The sequence below is a fragment of the Aotus nancymaae genome, unplaced genomic scaffold (assembly GCF_030222135.1).
Source record: "Aotus nancymaae isolate 86718 unplaced genomic scaffold, 86718_ANA_hifiasm-v0.15.2.pri h1tg000003l, whole genome shotgun sequence".
Classification (NCBI taxonomy): domain Eukaryota; kingdom Metazoa; phylum Chordata; class Mammalia; order Primates; family Aotidae; genus Aotus; species Aotus nancymaae.
In genome coordinates this window covers 76140019-76166557 of record NW_026988414.1, presented here as the reverse complement: position 1 = coordinate 76166557, position 26539 = coordinate 76140019, and the positions used below count along the sequence as shown (strand labels likewise).

General features: G+C 37.8%; 1 protein-coding gene and 1 pseudogene across 6 annotated transcripts in view; both read left to right on the top strand.

Annotated features, from left to right (window-relative positions):
* The window catches only part of UBE2Q2 (ubiquitin conjugating enzyme E2 Q2), a 64333-nt gene that overhangs the window by 30768 nt on the left and 7026 nt on the right, over window positions 1-26539 (top strand). For 5 of the 6 annotated variants that reach the window (XM_012457708.3, XM_012457707.3, XM_021668260.2 and 2 more), the window contains 7 exons: window positions 1459-1599; window positions 3920-4004; window positions 5646-5706; window positions 6770-6860; window positions 12412-12470; window positions 19541-19589; window positions 20053-20148. In XM_012457708.3, coding sequence (XP_012313131.2) covers window positions 1459-1599; window positions 3920-4004; window positions 5646-5706; window positions 6770-6860; window positions 12412-12470; window positions 19541-19589; window positions 20053-20148 — 582 coding nt within the window. The remainder of the gene's footprint in view (window positions 1-1458; window positions 1600-3919; window positions 4005-5645; window positions 5707-6769; window positions 6861-12411; window positions 12471-19540; window positions 19590-20052; window positions 20149-26539) is intronic. The other variant, XM_021668263.2, reaches the window with a different exon arrangement.
* Window positions 20323-21995, top strand: LOC135277201 (heterogeneous nuclear ribonucleoprotein A1-like; annotated as a pseudogene).

Genomic DNA, 26539 nt, shown 5'->3' with positions numbered 1-26539 from the left:
AAGGTGCTAAAGGCATTTGTGAGAATTGTGAGGAAAACACACGTAGCATGGGAGATCAGGGCTAAAAGGTGCACACTAGGAGAAGAGAGCTCCATGAAGTCTGGAGTTATGGGCAGAGTTTGAGTGAGAACAGGGCGTTATAGGGCTTGAAGAGATGGCATTCCAAAAAGGAAGCCAGGGAAGCGAAGGCTGCAGTGAGCCGAGATCTGGCCACTGCATTCCAGCCTGGGTGACAGAGCGAGACTCCATCTCAAAAACAACAACAACAACAAAAACAAAACAAAAAAAGCCCTATTGAATCTGGATAAAAGGTGGTCATTAACCTGGTCTAGATATCAGTGAATTCGCTGGCTTAGGGGGAAGAAAAAAAGTCAAGATGAGTATAATTTACTCCTTTAGCGATTTCAGCAATTGAAGTAGAGAAATAAGGTAATTGCAAAAAAGTTAGGATTTAAAAAATTCTGCATAGATTTATATATGTGTAAGAATAGATAGTATGGGAAGGGAGGAAGCAGAATGATGTGAATAAAGATATTGGTCTAGGGGTAATCACATTCTTTTTTTCTTTTTCTTTCCTTTTTTTTGAGATAGGGTCTCACTCTGACACCCAGGCTGGAGTACAGTAGTATGATCGTAGTTCACTGCAGCCTCAGACTCCTGAACCCAAATGATCCTCCTATCTCAACCTCCTGAGGACCTAAGATAAAATTCTTTTTGTAACTTATTTTCTAGTTACAAATGTCAATAGATGCTTACTACATAAAACTTGGAAATTAGGGGAAAGCACTAAATGTCTCCAGAGATAACAACTAAAATTAACTGAAACTAACATTTAAATATATGTTCTTCTGGTCTTTCTTTTTCTGTGCATATGTTGGCGTAATTGAAATTCTTTCTACTCTTTTTTTTGTATTCTGTTTTTCATTTTAAAGTTTTTTGATACAGGAGAAATTATGCTATGTTGGTATTTCAGTGGCCTCTTAATAATTTGCTATTTTTACACATGGGGATTTTGTGTTTGTGGTTGCAAGATTGAAATAGGTATCTTTATGTCTAAATTTGTGTCTACAGTTTAGTTTCTTAGAATTCAATTCTAGAAGTTGAGGTCCTGGAACAAACTATGAACACTTAAGGTTCTTGATGCCTGCTGCTAAACTGTTTCAAAGGTTCCTCTTAGTAGGAGATATAAAGGATGGCTTATTTTGTAATAGTTATGACTTTGTAAAGCTTTTAAACCTGCTTTACCCAGAGTCTAACTTTTAAATAAAATAGAGGATATAAAAGGAGGGAACCTCTTGAATTGAATGTGGATAGGATTCAATTTTTTCTCTCTCCCTATAGGATAGATATATTCTGTTTGTTTTCTCCCAGTGAGTCAAGAATAATTTAGCTTTTGGCGTAAGAAACTACTGAAGAAAAATAGGTTGAATAAGCTAACATTTTTCTTCTTTTTTGCAGGATATAGAAGACTTAGATCACTATGAGATGAAGGAAGAAGAGCCTATTAGTGGGAAAAAGTCAGAGGATGAAGGAATTGAAAAAGAAAATTTGGCAATATTAGAGAAAATTAGGAAGACTCAAAGGCAAGACCATTTAAATGTAAGTGTGTAAATATCTAGAACCTGGACTTTTGTGGTTAAGTAATTACAGTTAATACCAGGCAATTCATTAACATGCCTATCTCAGCTGCCCTCCTCCTCCATTCCTGCCTTAGTGGTGGATTCAGTCATATGTTTATTTTAAAACAGGGTCTTTCCCTGTCATCCAGGCTAGAGTGCCGTGGCACAATCATAGTTCAGTGTAGCCTTGACCTCTCAGGCTCCAGTAATCCTCCTGCCTCAGCCTCCCAAGTAGCTTGGACTATAGGCATGTGCTACGATACCAGGCTAGTTTTTTTTTTTTTTTATATATATTTTTTAAAATTTTAGTAGAGATGAGGTCTCTCTGTGTTGCCCAGGCTGGTCTTGAACACCTGAGTTCAAATGATCCTCCCATCTCGACCTCCCAAAGTACTGGGATTACAGGCATAAGCCACCATGCCAAGCCTTAGTCATATGTTTTGTTGCCCTAGATTACCTTTCTCGTCTACAAATAGCCCCTTTTTACCTGTTCATCTGCTCTTCACATTCTGGAACCACCTGCTGATCCTTGTATATGCCCCTTTCCAGCCTGTTGATGCTGTTTTCTCTGCTTACCTTCCTCCCATGGGATCTGTATATTCAAATTAATCCTCTTCAACAAGACACAATTCAAGTTCTTTCTCCTTTGTGAAGCTGACTTTGGTCTGTCCTGCTCTGACTCAACCAAAAGTAATTTTTCTCTTTTGACTGAACATCTTTTTTTTCTTTGAGATGAAGTCTCGCTCTGTCTTCTGGGCTGGAGTGTGGTAGCATGATCTTGGCTCACTGCAGCTTCTGCTTCCCGAGTTCAAGCAATTCTCCTGCCTCATCCTCCTGTGCAGCTGGAATTATAGGTGTCCACCACCATGCGTGGCTAATTTTTGTATTTTTAGTAGAGACGGTTTCTCTATGTTGGCCAGGCTGGTCTTGAACTCCTGACTTCAAGTTATCTGCCTGCCTTGGCCTCCTAAAGTGCTGGGATTACAGGCATGAGCCACTGCACCTGGCCACAACTTAATATCTCTTTTATGTGAAGCAGCAGGATGTGAAAGAACACTGAGTTTGGTGACAAACACACCTTTTATGGTTTCACTTTCCTCAACTCTAAAATATGGCTAGACAATATATACCTTTTGGATGATTGCTATGAAAAAAAATGAGAATGATGTGTGTATATATGTAAAATGCTCAGACAGAGTAGGGAAACATCAAATGATTATCTGAACACTTACTACTTCCTGCCTTGTATTAGGGCTATTTACCAACTCCAAGAAATCTGAGGACCAGTTACTTTGTCTTGGGCACAGGTTCTCCAAAACAGTGAATGAATTGTTAGGCAAATAGATGCCAAGTGTTGAAACCAGTTAGATTACTCTCCCTCCTTCAATCTTATTTATATATTATTTTATAATTTTTAGTAGAGCACAGAAATTTAGTCAACCCCCACATCTAGATTACTTAAAAAACAAAGTTTGTATCATTTGAATTAGTGATAACTACTTTCCGTGCCTTGTGATTGATTCCAGTTTGAGTTATAGTCAAAACAACTATAAATTACTGAACACTTTTGCATGACCGATACTTTACAAGATAGTTTATACTTCATATATCTTCACGTTTAATCTTCATAGCTACCATGTGAAATAGGTACTCTTCATATTTTAGAGATAAGAAAAACTTCTCATATTTTGTAGGTATAAAATGAGTTAGGAAACTTGATTTTTTTTTCTCCTTCAAAGTATAGCACAATCTTGAAAATCTTTAATTTCACATGACCAAAAAAATAGTTCCATTTATATTTAGTCTTAGGATAAGCTGATGACGTGTTTTCATCTTTAGAGAAGTCTCCTCACTGAAAAACTGAAACCAGTTGCATATAGGGATACATGTTTCTCACTTTAAAGTGTCTTAATGTGTGAACTAGACTGTGTAATAGTCTTGCTTGTAGTCTTATGAATGGAAGTCTATTTTAGTTAATAATGTGTCACCTTGAGTGTCTTCTAGTATTTTCAGAAGTTGCTGGGGTTTGGAATAGACTCATACCGAATTCTGTGCTATTGTGGAGTCCATGGTAGTCTGGACATGTTGACTAGACTGTTTCATATGATAAGAAATAGGAAATGAACCAGACCTGTGCCTAGTTTTGTATCCTCTTGAAACTTCATAAATTGGACTCGTTTTTCTTAAAATGTTGAGTGGTGATCCATGTTTACTGTAATCTTTTGTATCAGGTTGAAATACCTTAAATCTTTAATTACTGGCTCAACGGACCCTGGTAAACAGTGGCTTTTGTGTTTCAGGGTGCGGTGTCTGGGTCAGTGCAAGCTTCAGATAGACTTATGAAAGAGCTCAGGGACATATACAGATCACAGAGTTATAAAACAGGTAAGGATCCCTGGATCCCTGCTCTCCTTATGGTTCTTCTGCTCTTTTCTATTGTCAGGTTGTAAATGTCATTTCTTAAAACTGGACTGAAATGGAAATGTTTACTGGCTTTATTTTAGGAATGTGAAACTGAAATGCAGTAAAATTCCAAAAGATGTAGGGGTAAAATAGGATGAGTTATTTGTTTTTTGGATTAAAAAAGGATTTTATAGGTCCATTGGAATTTTGTCCTCTTCCTGATAAAGAGTGAGCTCCCTGCATGATTTTTATCTTCTGGTGAAAGCATGAGCAATATTGCTTGGAAAGTAAATAAGAATAAAGCGTTTCATTGTACAGAGAATGATTGCCAAGTTGATTTTTATTATTCCCCGCCCCCATTTTTGAAAGCAATATCCTCAACTCTTGTTGTAGAGATAGTTAGCTTATTACCTTTAAAATATGTAGGTTTTTAAAGTTTTCATTTCATTGTTTGACTTGAATATTCTTACTCAATATGACTTGAATATTATGGAACCTCTCTAACTAGAGGTAAAATTTTGATATTGTTACAGAGATTCTAATAGTATTGAATAAAGAACCAAACTTTAATTAGATAGCATTGGTTGGGTTCGGTGGCTTACACCTCTAATCTCAGCACTTGATGAGAGGCCTAGGTGGGCAGATCATCTGAGGTCAGGAGTTCGAGACCAGCCTGGTAAACATGGCAAAACCCCATCTCTACTAAAAATACAAAATTAGCTGTGTGTGGTGGCGTGTGCCTGTGATCCCGACTACTCAGTAGGCAGAGGCAGGAGAATCACTTGAACCCGAGAGGCAGAGGCTGCAGTGAGCCAAGATTACAACACTGCACTCCAGCCTGGGCAGCAAGAGCAAGACTCTGTCTCAAAAAATATATATAAGCTAGCATTATGATGCATTCAGGAATTCTTAGCATGAGCAAATCAAAATTATTAGAACTTGCTTAAAAAATAAAAACAAGGAAAAACCCTTGCTTTGTAGAGTACAGGATAAGCCAAACTTGTTTCCAAGACGTTAGAATTATGGGTGTCATTGCAGTTTTTTGTGTAAGAAGTTTAAAAGTTTATCTGTAGAAAGCTAATAAAGTACAAACATTTGAATACTGGTTTTATTTTTGAATGTTAAGTAATCATTTGTTTCAGTATTGTTTATATAGAAAAAAAAAAACCAGATACTAGATGGAATTGGTTAAAGCATATCCATAAAATAAACTGCAACAAAGTCGTGAAAAATACTGTGAATAGATTTATGTATACTGACTTGGAAAGATGTCCCTGAAAGTTGAAGAGGGATTATAAAACAAAATATGTGGAAGGATTCCATCTTTGTAGAAATGTATGTTCATAGAAGAAAAGTCTCAAGTACATGTGATTTTGCATGATCTTTTTTTTTTTTTCCACTCAGACTAAATGGTAAGCATATATAGCATAATGGCTATAATTATCTGTTAAGGGCATAAGATACTCAGCTGCAGTGGTGTAATATTTACTATATAGCTTAGTTGTTCCGGGTTTTAAGAGCAGAATTTTTAGCTTTTGTTGGCTATTTAGTTTATACATTTTTGCCATAGTAATAGTTATATAATCAAATGAAGAGTAGCTAACATGCTCTATATCTTAACAGGGATTTATTCAGTGGAACTCATAAATGACAGTTTATATGACTGGCATGTTAAACTGCAGAAGTAAGTGGCTTTTTAATGCTAACCCACTCTTTGCAATGGTAGATTATCACGATGGAGGGTTTTTCCTTCTAATTTGATACCTTTACACTGTGGCTTTTACTTAAAACTTTAGACCTTGTTTCTATAGAAATAGTTCTTAGATTGTTTAAATGAGCTGCTTCTGAGGCTGAATAAGAAAGTGAGAAAGAGGAAGGACAAAAAAAGGACCAGCTGCAGGATAAAGTGCTTTATGGAGTTCTTGAGAGCAGGGGAACTTAGAAACAAAAGTGTGTTTAATAACTTCATGAGACTGACTGTGATAATCAGTTTATATTTGAAATAAGGGATCACCCAGCACTTTGGGAGGATGAGATGAGAGATCTCTGGAGCCCAGGAGTTTGGGACCACCCTGGATAACATAGCAAGACCTCATCTGAAAAAGAAGAAAAAAAAATAAGCCAGGCGTGGTGGAGTACACCGGTAGTCCCAGCTACTGGGGGTGGTGGGAGGCTGAGGCAGGAAGATCTTGTGCTCTAGAAGTCAAGACTGCAGTGAGCCACTGTGTTTCAGCCTGGGCGACATAGCGAGACACCACATCTCTTAAAAAAAAAAGTTGTGGGGAGGTGGGATCCAAATTGGCCAAATTGGACCTGTATATATAGGAAGTTGTGGACAAACACAGATTTTTTTAGTGATTTAACTTTTCATAGTTCCATCCATGGCAAATTTTTCTCCTTGAACCCCTTGGCTAACAATACAAGTTTAGGAAAGCATATTAAACTTTTTTTGAGTTCTTGAGAAAATTATATACATGTGACTTTTCTTTTAGAGTGACTGCAAACTCTAAAACCCCTTATTAGATTAGATTTAGAGTATTATGGTCTCTTTTGGACATTTATTCCCAAGGAGCTGGGAGCTGTAGTGACCTCTATTTTTCCTGGTGATATAGAGCACCTTTAGACCTTCTCTTTCTGGAACTTACCCTAGGTGCTCTATTTTAGCTGTCAGACTAGTTCATTTCTGAGTTTAGTTAAGAAATCTCTAACTTTTTATTTGAACTGTTTTTTTGTTTTATAATTCTTAGGGTCGACCCTGATAGTCCTTTGCACAGTGATCTTCAGATCTTAAAAGAAAAAGAAGGCATAGAATATATATTGCTTAACTTCTCTTTTAAGGTAAGAAAATAGTTACAGAATCCCATATACTTCCAATGGGGGCGTATAGTTGTACAAGGGCTTTGGAAAACAATTTGGTGAACTAGAAGATTCTCATACCCTGTGGTTCAGAAGTATTGTAGACATACTCTTTGTAAGACATGAGTACTTAAGTGTACCAGGTGACACAGGAATGTTCAGAGCAGCATCATTTATAGCAGCCCCAAACAGAAAATAACCCAAGTGTTCATTTCAATAAAATGGAGAATTGTGTTTATAAAATGGTTTACAGCTATGTGGGACAAGATGGGGTGGATCTTGAACACGATGATAAGCAAAAGAGACTAGACTCCAAAACGTATTTTGTACAATTCCCTTTATATAGAGTTCAAAAATAGGTAAAACAAATGTTGGTTAGGGCATACATTCTTAGTGGAGGCAATGTCACCTGCAATGGAGTGAAAATTGATCTTAACATTATTAGCACTACGCTCTAACCAACTGAGCTAACCGGCCAGATGAAAATTGATCTTTAGAGTGAAAACTATCTTAGCTATTATAATGGTCTGCTGCCCTCCAAAGAGCTACATAACATAAACAGATATACAATATATCTGTGGTGTTAAAATTTCATGGAGCAGGGGGAGTAAAATTAGGAAGAAAACTTCTAAAAAGCCTTTTTAGGGGGGCAAAAATGAAAAGAAAACTGAGAAACACTTATTTATGGATTCATACTTGGGTAGTAAAACTACCAAGAACAAAGAGGTGATTACATACAGGTTAGGATAAGGAGTGGGAGGTAAGGAGGTGTGAACTGAAAGATAGATCTGTGGGCTTCTTGGATACTGGCTGTAATATATTTCTTGATCAGGTTGTTGGTTACATGGGCACATAATTTATAGTAACTTCTTAAGGTGTACCTCTATATTTTATGTACTTTTCTGAATTTATGCGTTATATATTAATAAGGTTTTTTTTTTTTTTTTTTTTTTTCTTTGAGACAGAGTCTTGCTTTTTTGCCCAGGCAGGAGTGCAGTGGTGCAGTCTCAGCTCACTGCAACCTCCACCTCCTGGGTTCAAGCAATTCTCTTGCCTCAGCCTCCTCGTAGCTGGGATTACATGGGTGCACTACCACCCTTGGCTGATTTTTGTATTTTCAGTAGAGAGGAGGTTGTACCATGTTGGCCAGGCTGGTTGAACTCCTGACCTCAGGTGATCTGCCTGCCTCAGCTGCCCAAAGTGCTGGGATTATAGACATGAGCCACCATGCCTTGCCTAATAAAGTATTTTTAAGATGCTAAAAATAATGGTTAAAGAATAGCAATGAAATCTAGAAAAAAATGTTAATGATTTAATATGGATCTGGATACAATGTAATGGTTTAAAATTTATGGATATATGAGATATTTTGATGGAAAAAAGAATACTTCCTTTGTACTTACAAAAATGATAGTAATAATTTTCTAAAAGCTTCTTACATAACTTTTTTATGTGTATATTTTTGCTTGGGGATATATCTTATGATTGAACTTTCTTGAAATGACCCAAATGTCAGTATTACTTGTCACTATTGTTATCATAGAAACTGTTGTGGTTGTCAACTGGGTTGTCTTCCTAATATGAATCTGGAATATATTGACTGAAGTTGCTAATGGCTACATTTTTACTAATTCATATGGGGGAACAAATGAAGCACCCAGGCCAAAAACAAAAAACAAAACACAAAAAACTGGGAAAGTATCTTTCTTTTTAAAATGTTAAATCATATGTCCATATGCCTAACACCAAACTTAAGATTATAACCTTTCTGTTTTTTTAATCAGTCCTTGTAGCCCCTGGTGTGCCCCTCCCTTGTCATGTCCTCTTTGAGAGATAACTTTATGGGAATATGAAATTCTGGCCAGGAAACTGTAGGATTCATGACTGCAGGTGGTGTTTTCATTATTTTTTCCTGCTCTAGGTAGAACTTCAGGGAGGGGACGATCTGGGAGGTAAATGGCTGAAATTCTATTGGATTTCTGTTTCTGGACCATGGCTCCTGATACCAGAAAGAAGGGCCTTTTCTGGGGTTGGAGTTTTTCTTAAGAGGCCTGGGAAGAATGTGATTGCCTTGAGCTAACTGACCTTCTGAAGAGGACCTTAAACTGAATTGCCAAGTTATTAGTATCGGGATTCACAGACTTTGGAGGATAGCAGGTATGCCTTGGAAAGATTTACAGGAAGGAGCCAGAACAATATATATTTATGGCGTCTGATGTCCGCAGTGACAACTTTAGAGTCATGAATATTAAGAAAAATGGAACTTGAGATAAAGCATAACACAAAGATGGGAGTGAGGGCAGGAGGGAATGCGACCTGGTCAGCAATTGGTAAATCCAACTTGCTGTGCTTTTAAGGAAGTCATTTTCTGATGTTACAGGCAACATCAGAATTACTGAATTGAATTCTGAGGTAGTACTTTAAGAAAGGTCTATTTAGATAAGTTTAGGTTTATTTAGAGAATCATAGCCAGGATTGGGAAGAGATTGTATTCCATGTCCTAGGATAGGTGGTGACATTGTGGATTTGGAGAGAATATGGGGGGTTGGTGTTAGCTTGTCTTCAACTATTTGAAGGAGCATGTACATGGAAGCATTAGTTTTTACTTGTTTTTGGTGAACACAGGGCACAAAACTAGAACTAGTAAGTCAAGTTACAAAGAGGTGATTTTCTACTCAATATGAAGTGATTTGTTGTAACTATTTAGACCCATCTAGTGATGTAAAGTAGAATGTTCCTCATCCTTAAGAATAACTTAGAAGGCTGAGATGTTAAATGGAAAAATCAGATGACTTCATGAGATCCTTGTAGAGCCTGAGAGACTGGTTCTGAGTTAATATATACTAAGGTAACTCAAACTTCTTAACAGTCACCCTCAACCTTTTTTCTCCCCCCTCTCTGAAGAACTCTCTTTATTTCTGTAAAATCTAGATTCCTGAGTTCTAGGGTATAGAGTTTATGGAATGGAGTCCCCAGGTTTTGATGTAGAAGAGTTATTCTGAACTGTTTACAGTGAATTAAATCATACATAATCAATGAAGAGGTTTTGTAGTCATTCATTAGGGATTCACATATTTAAAAATCTAAATAGGCCAGGTGCAATGGCTCATGCCTGTAATACCAGCACTTTGAGAGGCTGAGACAGGTAGATTACCTGAGGTCAGGAGTTCAAGACCAGCCTGGTCAACATGGTGAAACCCACATCTCTACTAAATATACAAAAATTAGCCAGGCGTGGTGGCGGGCGCCTGTAATCTTAGCTACTCGGGAGGCTGAGGCAGGAGGATCACTTGAACCCAGGAGGGGAAGGTTGCAGTGAGCCAAGGTCATGCCATTGCGCTCCAGCCTGGGCAACAGAGTGAAACTCTGACTCACAAAAAATCTAAATAATAGGTTAAATGAAGTTGTACTTTACCAAGCTTTACATCAACCTCTATACTTTTCATTATGTCTGTTAAATATAGATGAAAGGTGAGCTACTTTATTTGAAAGTAGATTATAATAACTGTCATTAAGTTGGTATCTTGTGTCATTAAGTTGGTATCTTGTGGATAATCTTATATTTCTATTGCAATATAGAAAATGATTTCTTCTTATCCCTCATCTTATATCATCTTCTTCTCTTTTTATTTTTATCAAGTCTGATGATCTTTGTCTTTTAATTGGACCCATTAGTTATTGCTAATTCTGGGGTCCAAATCTCCATCTTATAGATTCATTCCTGTTTGTCCTTCTTGCTTCACACTCCTTTTCGTCTTTCTTTTGGATTTTTTTGATGACCCTAGTTTTCTACCTCTGTCAGTGTAGTAGTTCTTATTCTTCTTCACTACCCTACAGTTACAATATGTCCTTGACTTGTCGAAGTCTATTATAAACTTGTAAATTTGTATATTTTTTCTTTTCCTTGTCAATACAAGGACCGTAGAACACTGTGAGTTCATGTCCTACCTGCCACATACGTGCTGCTGTCATAATGTACTATAGTTCTATACTTACCTAAAACCCTACACTTGATTACATAATTAGTCAGTATTCACTTAGATCTACATGCATATTTGCTCTTTTTCATGCTTTTTATTCTCCACATTTTCATTGAGGATCCTCTTTCTCCTGTCTGAAAATATCCTTTAGTATTTCCTTTAGTGTGAGTCTGAAGATAAAAAATATTTTTATTTCATTTTTGAAGAATATTTTCATTGAGTGTAACTTTCTAGGTTGGCAGTGTCTTCCAGCACCTCGAAGATATCATTCTCTTACCCTAGCTTCCATTGTTTCTCTTGAAGTATTTATGGTGGTTAAATCTTGTGAAGTCTTTGGTTGGTTTTGGAAAATTCTCAGCAACCATATCTTCAGGTATTGCTTCTGTCCCATTCTTTTTTTTTTCTTTTTCCTTCCAGGACTCTACTTATGTGATAAACTTTTCAATATATTTTTTATTTTCTCCATTTTCTACCATTTTGTCTTTCTGACCTAGTTTCCAGTTTACTGAATCTCTCTTCTACTAAGTTATTGCTGTGGTTAAACTTATCCATTAAGTTATTAATTTCAGCTACTGATATTGCTAAATTTTGGAATTTCCATATGGTTCATTTTTTATAATTTGCGTTTCTCTGCCAGGTTTTCAGTCTTGTCTTTTCTTTCCTTGCTTGTGTTCGGCAGTAACTCTGTTATCTTGATCCCTTGTGATTTTGTGTCTGTTGTTTGCTTCTCTTGTTTTCTGTTGTGTCGACAGTCTTTACGTCTCGCGTGGCTTATTTTTAGTGATAGATGTAATGTATGAAAAATGGTATAACTAATTTGAAACCTTGGATGATATTCTTCTCCAGAGAAGATTTACATTTGTCCTTGCCAGGGCCTTGGAAATCAGCAACCCAGGATTGCCTCATCCAGTCAGGAATTGAGATGATTAAAGCTGGCCATCATTCCCTGTTAGGGCAATTTGCAGCTTGTTCTTCAGGGTCCCAGCCTAAGGAGTGGGAGACTTAGCAGGGCCTCTCCTTGGTGGAGAGGAGAGCTCCAGTGTTTATCTTTTTGTGAGCTCTGTGAGTCTGTGAGTTCTAGCTCAGCTTGTTAACCTCTTCTTTTTCTCTTCTGTCATTGGAAGAAAACCCAAGGGGGCTGGGGGAAAGAAGACCCTGCTCTCTGGTGTTGTTCCCTTTTCTTAGCCCTGAAATTGTTACGTTTTGTTCACCTTTCTAGTTCTTAGTCAGAAGATTGATCTAAATTACCTAGTTTATCATTATTGGAATGGCTCCTGTATAGTTTTATTGAAGTGGCACCCCTTCATATATTTCATGAGTTTACCATAACACTGTTCTGTTTGGGCCTGATTTTAACTTCATTTTTACTTGCTTTGGGTCTGGTTTTAACTTCATTTTTATTTGCTTTGGTTTTCATTTTGGTTTTGGATACTAACTTTATAACTCTTACCCATTATCTGATAATAAATGTACACATTCTTTATATAATCTTTTAAAATCTTGAAAGTAGTGTAACATTGAGGATGTTCTTAACTTGCTTATTTGCTTTTTAGGATAACTTTCCATTTGATCCTCCATTTGTTCGAGTGGTGTTACCTGTTCTCTCAGGAGGGTAAGTTTAAGTGATTACTTAAAAAATTTTTTTTTCAGTTTTTAATTTTTTTTTTTTTTTTTTCTAAATAGAGATGAGGTTTCACTATGTTGCCCTGACTGGTCTTGAACTCCTGGGCTCAAGCGATCCTCCTACCTTGGCCTCCCAAAGTGCTGGGATTACATGAGGCTACTGTGCCTGGCCTACATTTTTTTTTTTTTTAAATACAGAGTGCACCAGAATCATTTGGAGAGCTAGTCCCAGGGTTTCTGATTTCAGTAGGTCTGTGGTGGGGCCCAAGTGTTTACATTTTTGAGAAGTTTCCAGGTGAAGTTGATGCTATTGTTCTGGGGCCTACATCTGGAACCATTGCTTATAAAGCATTATGTTGTTGATAGGTAGAGTTTTTAATGATTCATACATACACATATTTATACACACACACACACACACAGGTGTTTTACCATAAAAATACAAATGTTTTTCAGATGTAAATTGTGATTGAGGGTTTAGAGAATGTTATGCTTAGAGAGTGGTCCCCACATGCTTGTGATCCTATTTGGTACTTCTAGAAATAATCACAGGAAATCCCATGGACCTATGGAGCTGGCTGTCTAATTACTTCTAGAGGTAATAGTTGCAGTTTAGTAGAGTCAAATGGTAATTGTCATGCAGTTTACTAAAGTTCGTATTGCTTCTTTTTATGGTTGGAAATCTTATAGAAGGTAGAGAAAAGATCACAATTCGTTAGGTTAGTTATGAAATGTTCTGTAGACCCTCAAAGTATGAGCAGTTTAAATTGAGAATTTTCGAACACTCAGCTGACTAATTCTATTATATGCCATAATCTATATTATGGTGATTAAAATCTAAATATATCCAGCCCTTACTTTGATCATTTCTATGGCTGAGATAGTAATAGTTGCATTTAGGGTAAAAATATGGGTGACTACTTCAGACTTCACAACTTTCTCCAGAAGAGCTGTGTTCCTATGGTTATTTTTAGTTGTATTTGCTTTACATGCTTATATATGTGTTTTGGGGGCTAACATCCTGTTAAGAATTATTTCTGTGTATTCAGAGTACATATTAACATTCTGTGGTGTTGATACTACAGAATAGTTATTTGGGCATGATGTCCATCTGTAAAGCTCAGGGAAACAAAAAGTGTGTGTGTGTGTGTGTGTGTGTGTGTGTGTGTGTGTTTAATGTTGGTATTACATATGGATGTGCTGAGCTTATTTTGAGTTCTGCCACATGGTAAAGCAATATTATTTTTATTGATTGAGACAGGGTCTTGGTCTGTTAACCGGGCTGGAATACAGTGGTGTAATCATGGCTCACTGCATCCTCTGCCTCCTGGGCTCAAGCTGTCCTCCCACCTCAGCCTCCTGAGTAGCGGGGATGCCACCATGCCCAGCTGAGTTTTATATTTTTGGTAGAGATGGGGTTTTGCCATGTTGCTCAGTTTTATTCTTGAACTCCTGGGGTGAAGCCATTCACCTGCCTCAGCCTTGCAAAGTACTAGGATTACAGGTGTGAGCCACCGTGTCTGGCCCAATTTTGTTTTTAAAAATTATTGATTTACTTATTTTTTGTTTCTGCTTTTTTGTTTTTTAATTTTTTTTTCAATCTTATTTCTTAAGAGTTTACTTACCTGACACCTGTAGCCTAATCTTTGCCATATCCCCCAAAATATTCTGTGAGTGCTAATATGGTAGGTTTTTGTTGTTGTTGTTTGTTTGTTTGTTTGTTTGAGATGGAGTCTTGCTCTGTTGCCAGGCTGGAGTGCAGTGGTGTGATCTCGGCTCACTGCAACCTCCACCTCCTGGGTTCAAGTGATTCTCCTGCCTCAGTCTCCTGAGTAGCTAGGACTACAGGTGCACACCACCATGCCCAGCTAATTTTTGTATTTTTAATAGAGATGGGGTTTCACCATATCGGCCAGGAAGGTCTCCATCTCTTGACCTCGTGATCCGCCCATGTTGACCTCACCAAGTGCCAGGATTTCAGGCGTGAGCCATTGTACCCGGCCTAGTGGTTTGTTAATAGATGTTTGTTTTGAGGGGATTGCAAGGTTTTGGGAAAACCAGGTTCAAAATATCTTTTACCAAAGGACTTCTTGGAGACTTAATGCTGTTTTCTTTTTTTTTTTTTTTTTTTCCAAATTTGTTTAATAATTTATGTGATAGCATCTCAGAGGATGGTGTGCTCTGGCTTACCCTCTGGGAAATGCTGCTGTGTTAGAAATCCGGAGTTTTGAGTGATTCCCACGTGTTTTCTGCTGCAGGAAATGCTGAAGTGATTCCCTCAGAGCAGATGTTACAAGTCTCCTTTTGACAGGTTGTTACAGAGTTGATCACAAGTATACTATTACAGTGAGTGGAAGTCCCAGGTTGGGTTTGAAACAGAGTTGTTTAGAATTGTGTACAGTTTTATTTTGTTACCTTTAAAGCTTCCCTATACTGTTTTTGGATTAGGCAGTAAAATTGCTATAAAAAGTACTTCTCTTGTCATAAAACCTAATGATCAGTTTTGGAAGTTGAATGTTGGGTAACTCAGCCAAATATTTACATATACAAAATAAACCCAAGACTGAAAAATAGTAGATTTTTAACCTTTCTGTCTCTTGTTCACAACACCAGCCTTTTACTAGTCACCAAGCCATAGTTCTTATGTTTTTCATAGTTTAATGTTAAAATATCTTTAATGAAGCCTTTACTAACTGGGGAGAAATGACATAACTATTGTGCTGTTGTGCTTTAGGGTTGTTGTTGTTGTTGTTTGAGACAGAGTCTTACTCTGTTGCCTAGGCTGGAGTGCAGTGGCGCAATCTCGGCTCACTGCAACCTACACCTCCCGGGTTCAAGGTATTCTCGTGCTTCAGCCTCCCGAGTAGCTGGGACTACAGTCATGTGACACCACACCCAGCTAATTTTTGTATATTTAGTAGAGACAGGGTTTTACCATATTGGCCAGGCTTGTCTCAAACTCCTGGCCTCAAGTGATCCACCCACCTTGGCCTCCCAAAGTACTAGGATTATGGCATGAACCACCCCACCTGGCCAACTATTGTGCTTTAGTTTTATGAACTTGTTTATAAAATTGTGTCTGTTTACTCAGTATTCTCATAAACACGGGATAAGGAAGGCAGGTCATTTTTTGTTCAAAATCTTATTTGAGAGAAAAAAATGATCAAGGAAAAGATTTGGAAGAAATTTACAAATTCAGAATAAATATATAAAAACTTTTTTTTTTTTTTTTTTTTTTGAGACAGAGTCTCACTCTGTTGCCAGGCGCCAGGCTGGAGTGCAGTGGCACAATCTTGGCTCACTGCAACCTCCGCCTCCTGGGTTCAAGCAGTTCTCCTGCCTCAGCGTCCCAAGTAGCTGGGGCTACAGGCGCACGCCACCACGCCCAGCTAATTTTTGTATTTTTAAGTAGAGACGAGGTTTCACCATGTTGGCCAGGATGATCTCGATCTCCTGACCTTGTGATCCGCCCGCCTCAGCCTCCCAAAGTGCTGGGATTACAGGTGTGAGCCACCGTGCCCGGCCTATAAAAACATTTTTATCAGAACATTTTAAAATGTGATTATAAAATTGACCAGTATAGCTTTTTAACATTTTATTGTAAGAATTCCAAGAATTTAAGTTTATGACCTTAGTTTACCACCTAGAACAGAGACAAATACATGAAGTTATGAATAATGCCATTTTCAGTTTTAAAATCTGTTACATAGTTTCTTTGATTCTTTTATGCCAGTGTTGTTATCATTATTCAAATGAATAATTTGAATAATAAATCAGCTTGTAACCTACCCAAATCTTCTGATCCCTAATAAAGTGTTTTTCATTATACCAAATGCCAACTATATAAGATTAAATTAAGTACTTCATTGATTGTCAAATGCTAAGCATGGACTTATATTCAGAGGTTTAAAGCAGCAAAGAGTTGCTCTGGCAATAGTGACCTGTAGACTTCATGAAGTAAGTGGGATCTCAGCTGGGCAGTGAAATGGGAGTGGGGTTTGGTCAGCTGGTGGAGGTTGAAGGAAAATTATTTACATAGGTGAAAGTAAACACAATCAGGTATCCAGGAAAGATAATGAGGGATTCAGAGTATATGAGACCAGTTTGAGCTGTAACACAAGGAGGGTAGGATTCATGTAGAAGTGTTGTAGGAAGTAGTGCTGACGTAGTATCTTGTACTTAAATGGTTTCGTGGATTGGTGATAGATTTTTTTTTTTTTTTCCTGTAAGTAAACTGTCACCCTGGATATTCATCTTTCTGTATAACTGGTTGAGAAACAGGGAAATAACAGTAAAGAAACTGTTGTAGAGTAAATCTGGTGATAGCAGAAGAGAATATGAGACACATTGTGCTCACGGAGCCTAGAAAGGTTTGACAGTAGTTGAGGGCCACGCTGTTGTCTTAGAGTGGAGTGAGGAGAACCTACATTGGTTTGGTAGTCGTGGGAATGGAAGGAGGAATGAAATGTGAAAGCTCATTGGAAGCAGAATCAAAATGGCTTGGTCTTCATAGTCAACTCTCAAGTGAGGAGGAGGAATTACTGGCTGACTTGGGAAGAAGTAAAAAATGTGAAATACTGATAAAACACAATTCCGGCCATCTCAGTCAGGGTAAAGCTGAAGTACTGTGTGATTCTAGATTATTGATCAGTTTTGTTCCATGTATTTTATATCCCATATCTTCTAGCTGTGACCCTATTTTTTGACATAGCCAAATATTTTTTAAAATTAACAGCCTTATTGAGATACAGTTTACATATGATAAAGCTCACCCTTTGAAGTGTACAATTTGGTGGTTTTTAATATATTCGCAGAGTTGTGCAGCCATTACCACTACCTAATTTCAGAACATTTTCATCACTTTTTCAGAAAGAAACCCTGTACCCATTAGCAGTCATTTCCTATACTCCTCTCCCCCACCATTGATCCTGGCAACCTCTCATCTAGTTTCTCTTTCTGTAGATTTGCCTATGCTGGACCTTTCTTGTAAATAGAATCATACAAAATGTGGCTTTTTGCAACTGGCGTTTTTACAGTTTAAAATTTGATTTAAAATCAAATTCCTGAAGAGGCTAAGCTTAGGGTAGTGTTTGCTGTACAACTTTGGCACCTGAACTTGTTTAAAGTTGAAAATATTATATTACTGTGTCCATATATGTGGCATATTATCCTTAGATGACCCTTACTTAGATTATTAATATTTTTTCCTAAGTATACTTGAACTGTCTCAGTATTCAGCAGGAACTCTTTGGAGGCAAAGAGCAGTAAGAATTTGAAACACATACTGACAGAAGTAGAATTGACAATTTTTAGGGTAGAAATGCTGCTGATAGTGTATATTAAGGAAACGTTTACTTATCTTTTGTGTAGGTACTAGAACTATTTGTCTTGTGTTTAGACTTCAACAATATTTGTGTAGGTATTATGTACTTGTACAAATGCACTTTCTTTTGTCCTGAAAACCCGAAAACTTCCTTTCTTCCCATCTCCTGAGACTGCACCCCCAAAGGAAGAGTGGGGTACCTTAAAGGAAAGGTGGTGATGGTTTGATAATGGGTAACAGTGTCTGCTATATACTTCCTTTTCCCAAAACAAGTTCCTGTCTGCCATCAGCATTTCCAGAATTTGAAGATCATGTGTGGTGTTAACTCATTAACCAATTATTAGACTTTGAGCAATTGTGGAACCAAAATCTAAATGAGTACCTGGATCTTCTAATTCTGTTAAATCAGTGAGTGCACATTATGCACAGTACTCTTTTAGCCCAGTAGGAGATTTAAAGAGTGGATGATAGATTTCTGTTTCAGAAATAGAATACACAAAGAAAAAAAATTTTTTAAGCCCATCATTCTTCACCCGATTTTAAATTTTTGGAGAGTTTTTCTTTCCCTTCCATCAGTCTTTCTCTTTGAAAGGTTTCAGGGTTTGGGCAAAGCAAATGGAAAAGACACTTGCTTGGATTCTTCAGGGTGGTGGAGTCAAAGAGGGCTTCTTTCCCTCATTTTATTATTAAATGATGTCACTATAACAATTATTAATGTGAATGGTCTGCAGCAGAAGTTTTTAGATGCCTTCTCTGCAAATAAATTTGACACAAAGATGTCTTTGGTTAACTGGAATGTAAGATTTGCAGGCTAGAGTGGTCTTGGCAAGTCTTACGTGGCGGGGAAAGACGGCATTTGGATGAGTAGGAAGCAGAAGGAATCTCAGGCAAGGGAAAGGTGTGGGCAGAGCCCCGGAGGACAGAACAGTTTGTGGTGGACTTGGTGTCCACATAGACCTAATCAGTGATCTTAGCTTTTATGTTTTCAAAATTGCCACAGTTTTTCTTCTTAAACTATCATCCTCTTGATTTTTAGGCGTGATATTTATGTATTTTGAAATTTAACATTAAAGGAGAAATGAAATTATTTTGTTTGAGAAAGAGTTAAAAGATTAAAAAAAATTTATCTAAATGATTTCCTAATGGGAGATTTGATACATCCCCAGAACTTGTCTTTGGTGCAGAGAGTAATCTTTAGGTCTAGAAAGAGCTTGAGGAGTCTCAGAGAGGAGATCCATGGTCAGAACCATTTGATCTCACAACAGAATGGATAAAAACAATTTGAACCATAAAAGTATGCAGATGTTCATACTATGCATAGGATAAGATCAATGCCATTGTCAGGGGAATAACTCTTGACTGTAACATGATGGTAGGGAAAGTTTCAGATGTAAAGAACACTCGAATGCCATTTAAGGAAACTGGTTCTTCTGCCCCTATTCTTTGGAATATTTAGGGCTAAGTTCTTAGTTACTGAATCATAAAAAATCTGAAAGTATTCTGTCCTAAGAACCATTTGAAAACATTGACTAGAATTTCAGAGGTATGACATTAGCGTGCTAATATTAGAATTTTTAAATTACCCGTAGTCCTGTATCCCTAACAACTGTTTGCATGTTTACATGGTATTTTCTCATCTTTACTTGTGTGCGTATTTTCTTAGTAATGGCACTTAGAAATTGTTTAAGGAAGAATAATTCTCAAGAATTTTGTGTGATTACTTTTTTCTTTTTAAGGTATGTATTGGGTGGAGGAGCATTATGTATGGAACTTCTCACAAAACAGGTGAATTTTCTTATGGTACTCCATTTTCACCCTCAATTTAGTGTTTTGACAATGTAAATTAGATTGTAAGTAGAAAGTTCTTCTGTAATAGTTCTTACTCTTAAAGAAATTTTAGTTTATTTTTTAAATAGCTCCTACTTTCAAGAATGAAAAAGGTAAACCAGTAAAATGACATTGTACTTGGTGCTGAATCTATGCTAGGATAGGAATTAAGAGTGACCTTTGTTTAAGGTTCTAATTTGTTCATGTTGGGCACTTGGAACATAGGTTTGTTATTTTGTTTTTTGTGTGTGTGTATGTGTGTGTGTGATTCTGGAAATGGGCCAATTTTACTTTTCCCCTTTGACTATAGACTTTTAAACACTGATTTGCTGCTGTTGAGTTACATGCCATTTTGTTAGGCTTTCTCAAGTGGGAATCAGAAATGCTGCCATATTTTAGAGATGTTTTGTTCTTCCTGTAGGGCTGGAGCAGTGCCTACTCGATAGAATCGGTCATCATGCAAATAAATGCCACCTTAGTCAAAGGCAAAGCCAGAGTGCAGTTTGGAGCAAATAAGGTACTTTTATTAAGAATTCTACATAAACCATAAACTATATTTAATATTACTTTATGAGGCTTCTTCCTGTCTTAATTCTTTTATGACATAGTTTCATTTTCATTTGGTTTGTTTTCTTGTTACAAAATGTGATCTATAGAAAATACAGAAGTATAAGAAAATTAAAGGTACTGTTAATTGCTTAATGATTTAGTATCTGTTCTTTTAGTCTTTGTTATATTTGCTGTAGATAAACATGTCTACAGTTGTAAATTTGTTATTGGTATGTATACCCTAATATGTTAAAAATTATATGTACTTTGAAGTTTTAAAAAATTGAGTTCATGCTGCCCGTGGACGCCGCCGAAGAAGCATCGTTAAAGTCTCTCTTCTCCCTGCGATCATGTCTAAGTCAGAGTCTCCTAAAGAGCCGGAACAGCTGAGGAAGCTCTTCATTGGAGGGTTGAGCTTTGAAACAACCGATGAGAGCCTGAGGAGCCATTTTGAGCAATGGGGAACGCTCACAGACTGTGTGGTAATGAGAGATCCAAATACCAAGCGCTCCAGGGGCCTTGGGTTCGTCACATATGCAACTGTGGAGGAGGTGGATGCAGCCATGAATGCAAGGCCACACAAAGTGGATGGAAGAGTTGTGGAACCAAAGAGAGCGGTCTCAAGAGAAGATTCTCAAAGACCAGGTGCCCACCTAACTGTGAAAAAAATATTCGTTGGTGGCATTAAAGAAGACACTGAAGAACATCACCTAAGAGATTATTTTGAACAGTATGGAAAAATTGAAGTGATTGAAATCATGACTGACAGAGGCAGTGGCAAGAAAAGGGGCTTTGCCTTTGTAACCTTTGACGACCATGACTCCACGGATAAGATTGTCATTCAGAAATACCATACTGTGAATGGCCACAACTGTGAAGTTAGGAAAGCTCTGTCAAAGCAAGAGATGGCTAGTGCTTCATCCAGCCAAAGAGGTCCAAGTGGTTCTGGAAACTTTGGTGGTGGTCGTGGAGGTGGTTTCGGTGGGAATGACAACTTTGGTCGTGGAGGAAACTTCAGTGGTCGTGGTGGCTTTGGTGGCAGCCGTGGTGGTGGTGGAAATGGTGGCAGTGGATATGGTGGCAGTGGGGATGGTTATAATGGATTTGGTAATGATGGTGGTTATGGAGGAGGCGGCCCTGGTTACTCTGGAGGAAGCAGAGGCTATGGAAGTGGTGGATAGGGTTATGGAAACCAGGGCAGTGGCCATGGCAGGAGTGGCAGCTATGACAGCTATAACAATGGAGGCGGAGGCGGCTTTGGCGGTGGTAGTGGAGGCAATTTTGGAGGTGGTGGAAGCTACGATGATTTTGGCAGTTACAACAATCAGTCTTCAAATTTTGGACCCATGAAGGGAGGAAACTTTGGAGGCAGAAGCTCTGGCCCCTATGGTGGTGGCAGCCAATACTTTGCCCAGCCACGAAACCAAGGTGGCTATGGCGGTTCCAGTAGCAGCAGTAGCTATGGCAGTGGCAGAAGATTTTAATTAGGAAACAAAGCTTAGCAGGAGAGGAGAGCCAGAGAAGTGACAGGGAAGCTACAGGTTACAACAGATTTGTGAACTCAGCCAAGCACAGTGGTGGCAGGGCCTAGCTGCTACAAAGAAGACGTGATTTAGACAAATACTCATGGGTATGGGCAAAAAACTCGAGGACTGTATTTGTGACTAATTGTTTAACAGGTTATTTTAGTTTCTGTTCTGTGGAAAGTGTAAAGCATTCCAACAAAGGGTTTTAATGTAGATTTTTTCTTTTTCTTTTTTTTTTTTTTTGCACCCATGCTGTTGATTGCTAAATGTAATAGTTTGATCGTGATGCTGAATAAATGTCTTTTTTAAAAAAAAAAAATTGAGTTCATGCTATAGAATAATTCCTGGTAAGCTTTTATGTGCTAGGCCCTAGTCTTTTTATTTATTTGTTTATTATTACTTTCTTTTCCTCTGTGCCTATGCTTACCAAGATTTTTTTATCTTTGATTTTTTATTAACTCTTTCAATCCTCTTAATAACTTAAAAAGTAGGTACTATTGTTATATGCATTTTGTAGATGAGGCAACTGAAGCATACAGAAGTTAGATAACTTGTCTAAGGTCACAAGTGGCAGAACAAGGATTGGAACCAGGCAGTCTGGCTGCCCTAGCCCCAACCAAGAGGAGCTGAGAGCAAGCCATGGGGCATAAGAATGTTGGTCAGACTGATTTTCTGTTCAGTTAACGTGAAACATAGGTTGTAACGTTAATTTTAGGACATTAGCAAGAAAGCCTTCCAAAGCCAGATGTTTCTTACCATGACTTTTAGCAAGAATTTGTGGTTTTTAAAGGCAAGATGGTGCTCTAAGAAGCTTCCATTCACTATGGAGGGAATGGTAATTGAGTTAAATAGTGAAATGCTGGAGCACACAGCCTTTAGGGCAGCTTGTGACCTCTTTCTATGGTCAGGAAAGGCACCTATCTTTCCCTGCTGCCCATAACCTCCAGTCATTCTCTTACAGAATCCCCTAGAGTGTGATCATATTCAGATGAGAGATCTGTTTTGTTTTTCCAGGGTAGGAGGAAGTGAGTCACCACCTATACTAAGCAGTCTAATCTTCTGTGTAAATGAGCAAGGTTGGGGAGCCAAATCTCTTGGAGAATCTCAGGATTATGCAATATGGTAAAGTAGTCTCATTTAGTGGTATCTGCAACTTTTATCAGAAGCAGACACAGATGCTTTTTGTAGGAAAGGATCTCTAATTTAAGCCTGTAGGATTCCCAGAGATTAAAAGCAGGCAAATATGAATTCAGTCAAATCATAGCATTCAAGTAGTCAACCCAGCATATTTGAGAATTGTCAGAAACAATAAATAATAGTTATGTTTCCCAAAGACTGTAGGTTTTAGAATTATCAGATACAGAACATAGACTTCAGATACTAGGCTTGTGAGAAAATAGTTACATGTGAAATCTAATATAAAGAAAAAAAAATGGAATCATAAAATTGAGCAAGCAGTAAGCCCATCAGGAACGATGAGGAAGACCTGAAAAGAAAATGAATGAAATATAACTTACAGAAATAAACTATAGCTGGGTATGGTGGCTCATGCCTGTAATCTCAGCACTGTGGGAGGCCAAGGCAGGAGGATGGCTTGAGCCCAGGCGTTCAAGACCAGCCTTTGCAACATGGTGAGAACTTGTCTCTACAAAGAATACCCCCCGACCAAAAAAATTAGCTGGGTATGGGGTATATGCCTATAGTTCCAGCTACTCAGGAGGCTGAGTTGGGAGGATCACTTGAGCCCAGGAGGCCAAGGCTGCACTGAGGCATGTTCGTACCACTGCACTCCAGCCTGGGTAACAGTAAGACTCTGTCTCAAAATAAAGAAGGAAAAAATGTAACCACTGAAATAAGAAACTCAGTAGATTAGACACCAGAAGAGAATTAATTGATTAGATGATTATCTCCAAAAAAATAAGTTAGTATGTTACACAGAGAGACATGAAAATAGATGATAGGGCAGAAATTGCTGAGGTGGGTCGGGGAGAGATCAGAATGAGGTCCAAAATATGTCTTAGGGGAATCCCAGGAGCAGATATTAGAATTATACTAGAAAGTGAGAGAAATAAAAGTTTTAAAGGTGATAGAAGCAAGTCTACATAAATCAGTCACAACAAATGTAAATAGACTAAAGGTACCAGTTAGGTTGAATTAACAAAAGAAAATCCAGCTGTTTTCAATCTTTTTGTGTCTTTATAAATATAATGATTAAAAGTTTATTTTTTTATTTTTTGCCTCATCCAATATGTATTTAATCTAGATTTACATGTTGCTTTTAGTTGTCATCACTGTAGTTCTTTAATATAGAGCTTTTTTTTTTTCATGGCCTTAAGATTTTTCGAAGACTGCAGGCCAGTCTTCTGTAGAATCCAGAGAAAGTTTTTATAAATGAGAATGATAAAGATATGCCAGTATACATTAGCCAAAAAAACAAGTGATGTAGTTTTAGTATCAAACGAAATAGGATTTTGGAACAGAAAGCATTAGTAACTTGAGGATAAAAGTCTGTTAATTAAGAGGATGTAACAATTTTCATATTTTATGTATCAAAATAGCCTCAAAATACAGAGGAAAAACGGATAAAACCACAGGGAGAAGTTGACAATTCCACCATCATAGTTGGAGATTTCAGTGTACCCTGTTTACCATTAGTAAGATAAACAGAATGCCCATATGTAGATTTGAATAACCAGTGAACAGGCATGGTATCATGGACAAATACAGACCTCTGTACCCAGTAATTAGATATAGATCCTTTTCAAGTGTATATGGACTATGGAAGGAAAATTTATTATAAATCTACAAGGCAAGTCAGAAGATTTAAAAACAATTGGTACCATCCACACCATATAATTTATAATTTAAATATGAAGCAGTTAATGTTAGAAGGCAGTAATAAAGAGATTAACAAAAATCTATAGAAATTTAGAAATTAGGGGAGAGAGATCCAAGATGGCTGATCACTAGCAGCTCGGGCTCGTAGTTCCTACTGAAAGCACAGAGAACGAGAGGTTGCCACACTTTCAGATGAATATTTGTTGCTCACGGACCAAGAGATTCCTAGCGGAGGAGCCCCACGGGTCGCCAGGGCAACTCTTGTGGCTGGCACGGCGGTTTTGCTGGCGCCTTAGTGCGGCAGTTCTTGGTGCAGAGTCCGGAGATTCCCGGGCAGAAAAGCACCATCAATCTTAACACCGCTGTTTTGGCTGGCGCAGTGGATTGCTCAGATTTCGGCGCTGGGAATCAACAAGTTGGACGTCCGCTCGGAGACCTAGTTAGAAAGTCGGTAATTACAAAGACGACAGATGGATAAATATATAATGAAGGGAAGAAACCAGCCTAAAAAGGCAGAGAATACTCAAAATCAGAATGCCTCTCCCTCTACAGGGGATCGCAATTCCTCATCAGTAACAGAACAAGGCTTAATGGAGAACAAGTGTGTTCCAATAACAGAAGCAGGTTTCAAAAGGTGGGTGATAAGAAACTTCCGTGAATTAAAAGAACTTGTTCTAACTCAATGCAAAGAAACTAAGAACCTTGAAAAAAGGTTTGACGAAATGCTAACGAGAATGGACAATTTAGAGAGGAATATAAGTGAATCGATGGAGCTGAAAAACACAACACGAGAACTTTGCGAAGTATGCACAAGTTTAAACAGTCGAATTGATCAAGCAGAAGAAAGAATATCAGAAGTCGAGGACCAGCTCAGTGAAATGAAATGAGAAGACAAGATTGGAGAAAAAAGGATAAAAAGGAATGAGCAAAGTCTCCAGGAAATATGGGACTATGTGAAAAGACCTAATTTACGTTTGATAGGTGTACCTGAATGTGACGAAGAGAATGAATCCAAGTTGGAAAATACTGTTCAGGATATCATTCAGGAAAACTTTCCCAACTGGCAAGGCAGGGTAATACTCAACTCCAGGTAATACAGAGAACACCACAAAGATATTCCTCAAGAAGACCAACCCCAAGGCACATAATCGCCAGATTTATTAGGGTTGAAATGAAGGAGAAAATACTAAGGGCAGCCAGCGAGAAAGGTCAGGTTACCCATAAAGGGAAACCTATCAGACTTACAGCAGATCTCTCAGCAGAAACCCTACAAGCCAGAAAAGAGTGGGGACCAATATTTAACATCCTTAAAGAAAAGAACTTTCAACCCAGAATTTCCTATCCAGCCAAACTAAGCTTTATAATCAAAGGAAAAATTAAATCTTTTGTGAACAAACAAGTACTTAGAGAGTTCACCACCACCAGGCCTGCTTTACAAGAGCTTCTGAAAGAAGCACTATACATATAAAGGAACAACCAATATCAGCCTTTCCAAAAATATATCAAAAAGCAAAGAGCATTAACACAATGAAAATTTTACACTAACTAATGGGCAAAACAGCCAGCTAGTATCAAATGCCAGTATTAAACTTATATATATTCTAATTGGATAAAAAGCCAAAACCTATCAGTATGCTGCATCCAGACCCATCTCACATGCAACGATACACAAAGACTCAAAACAAAGAGAAGGAGGAAGATTTATCAACCAGAGAGTAAAAATAAACAAATAAACAAAAAGCAGGAGATGCAATTCTCGCCTCTGATAAAGTAGACTTTAAAGCAACAAAGAGCAAAAGAAGCAAAGAAGGACATTACATAATGGCAAAAGGAACAATGTAACAAGAAGAGCTAACGATTCTATAGATCAACGAGACAGAAAATTAACAAGGACATCCAGGACTTGAACTCAGACCCGGAACAAGCAAACTTAATAAACATTTCTAGAACTCTCCACTTCAAATACACAAAACATACATTACCACCTCACACCTA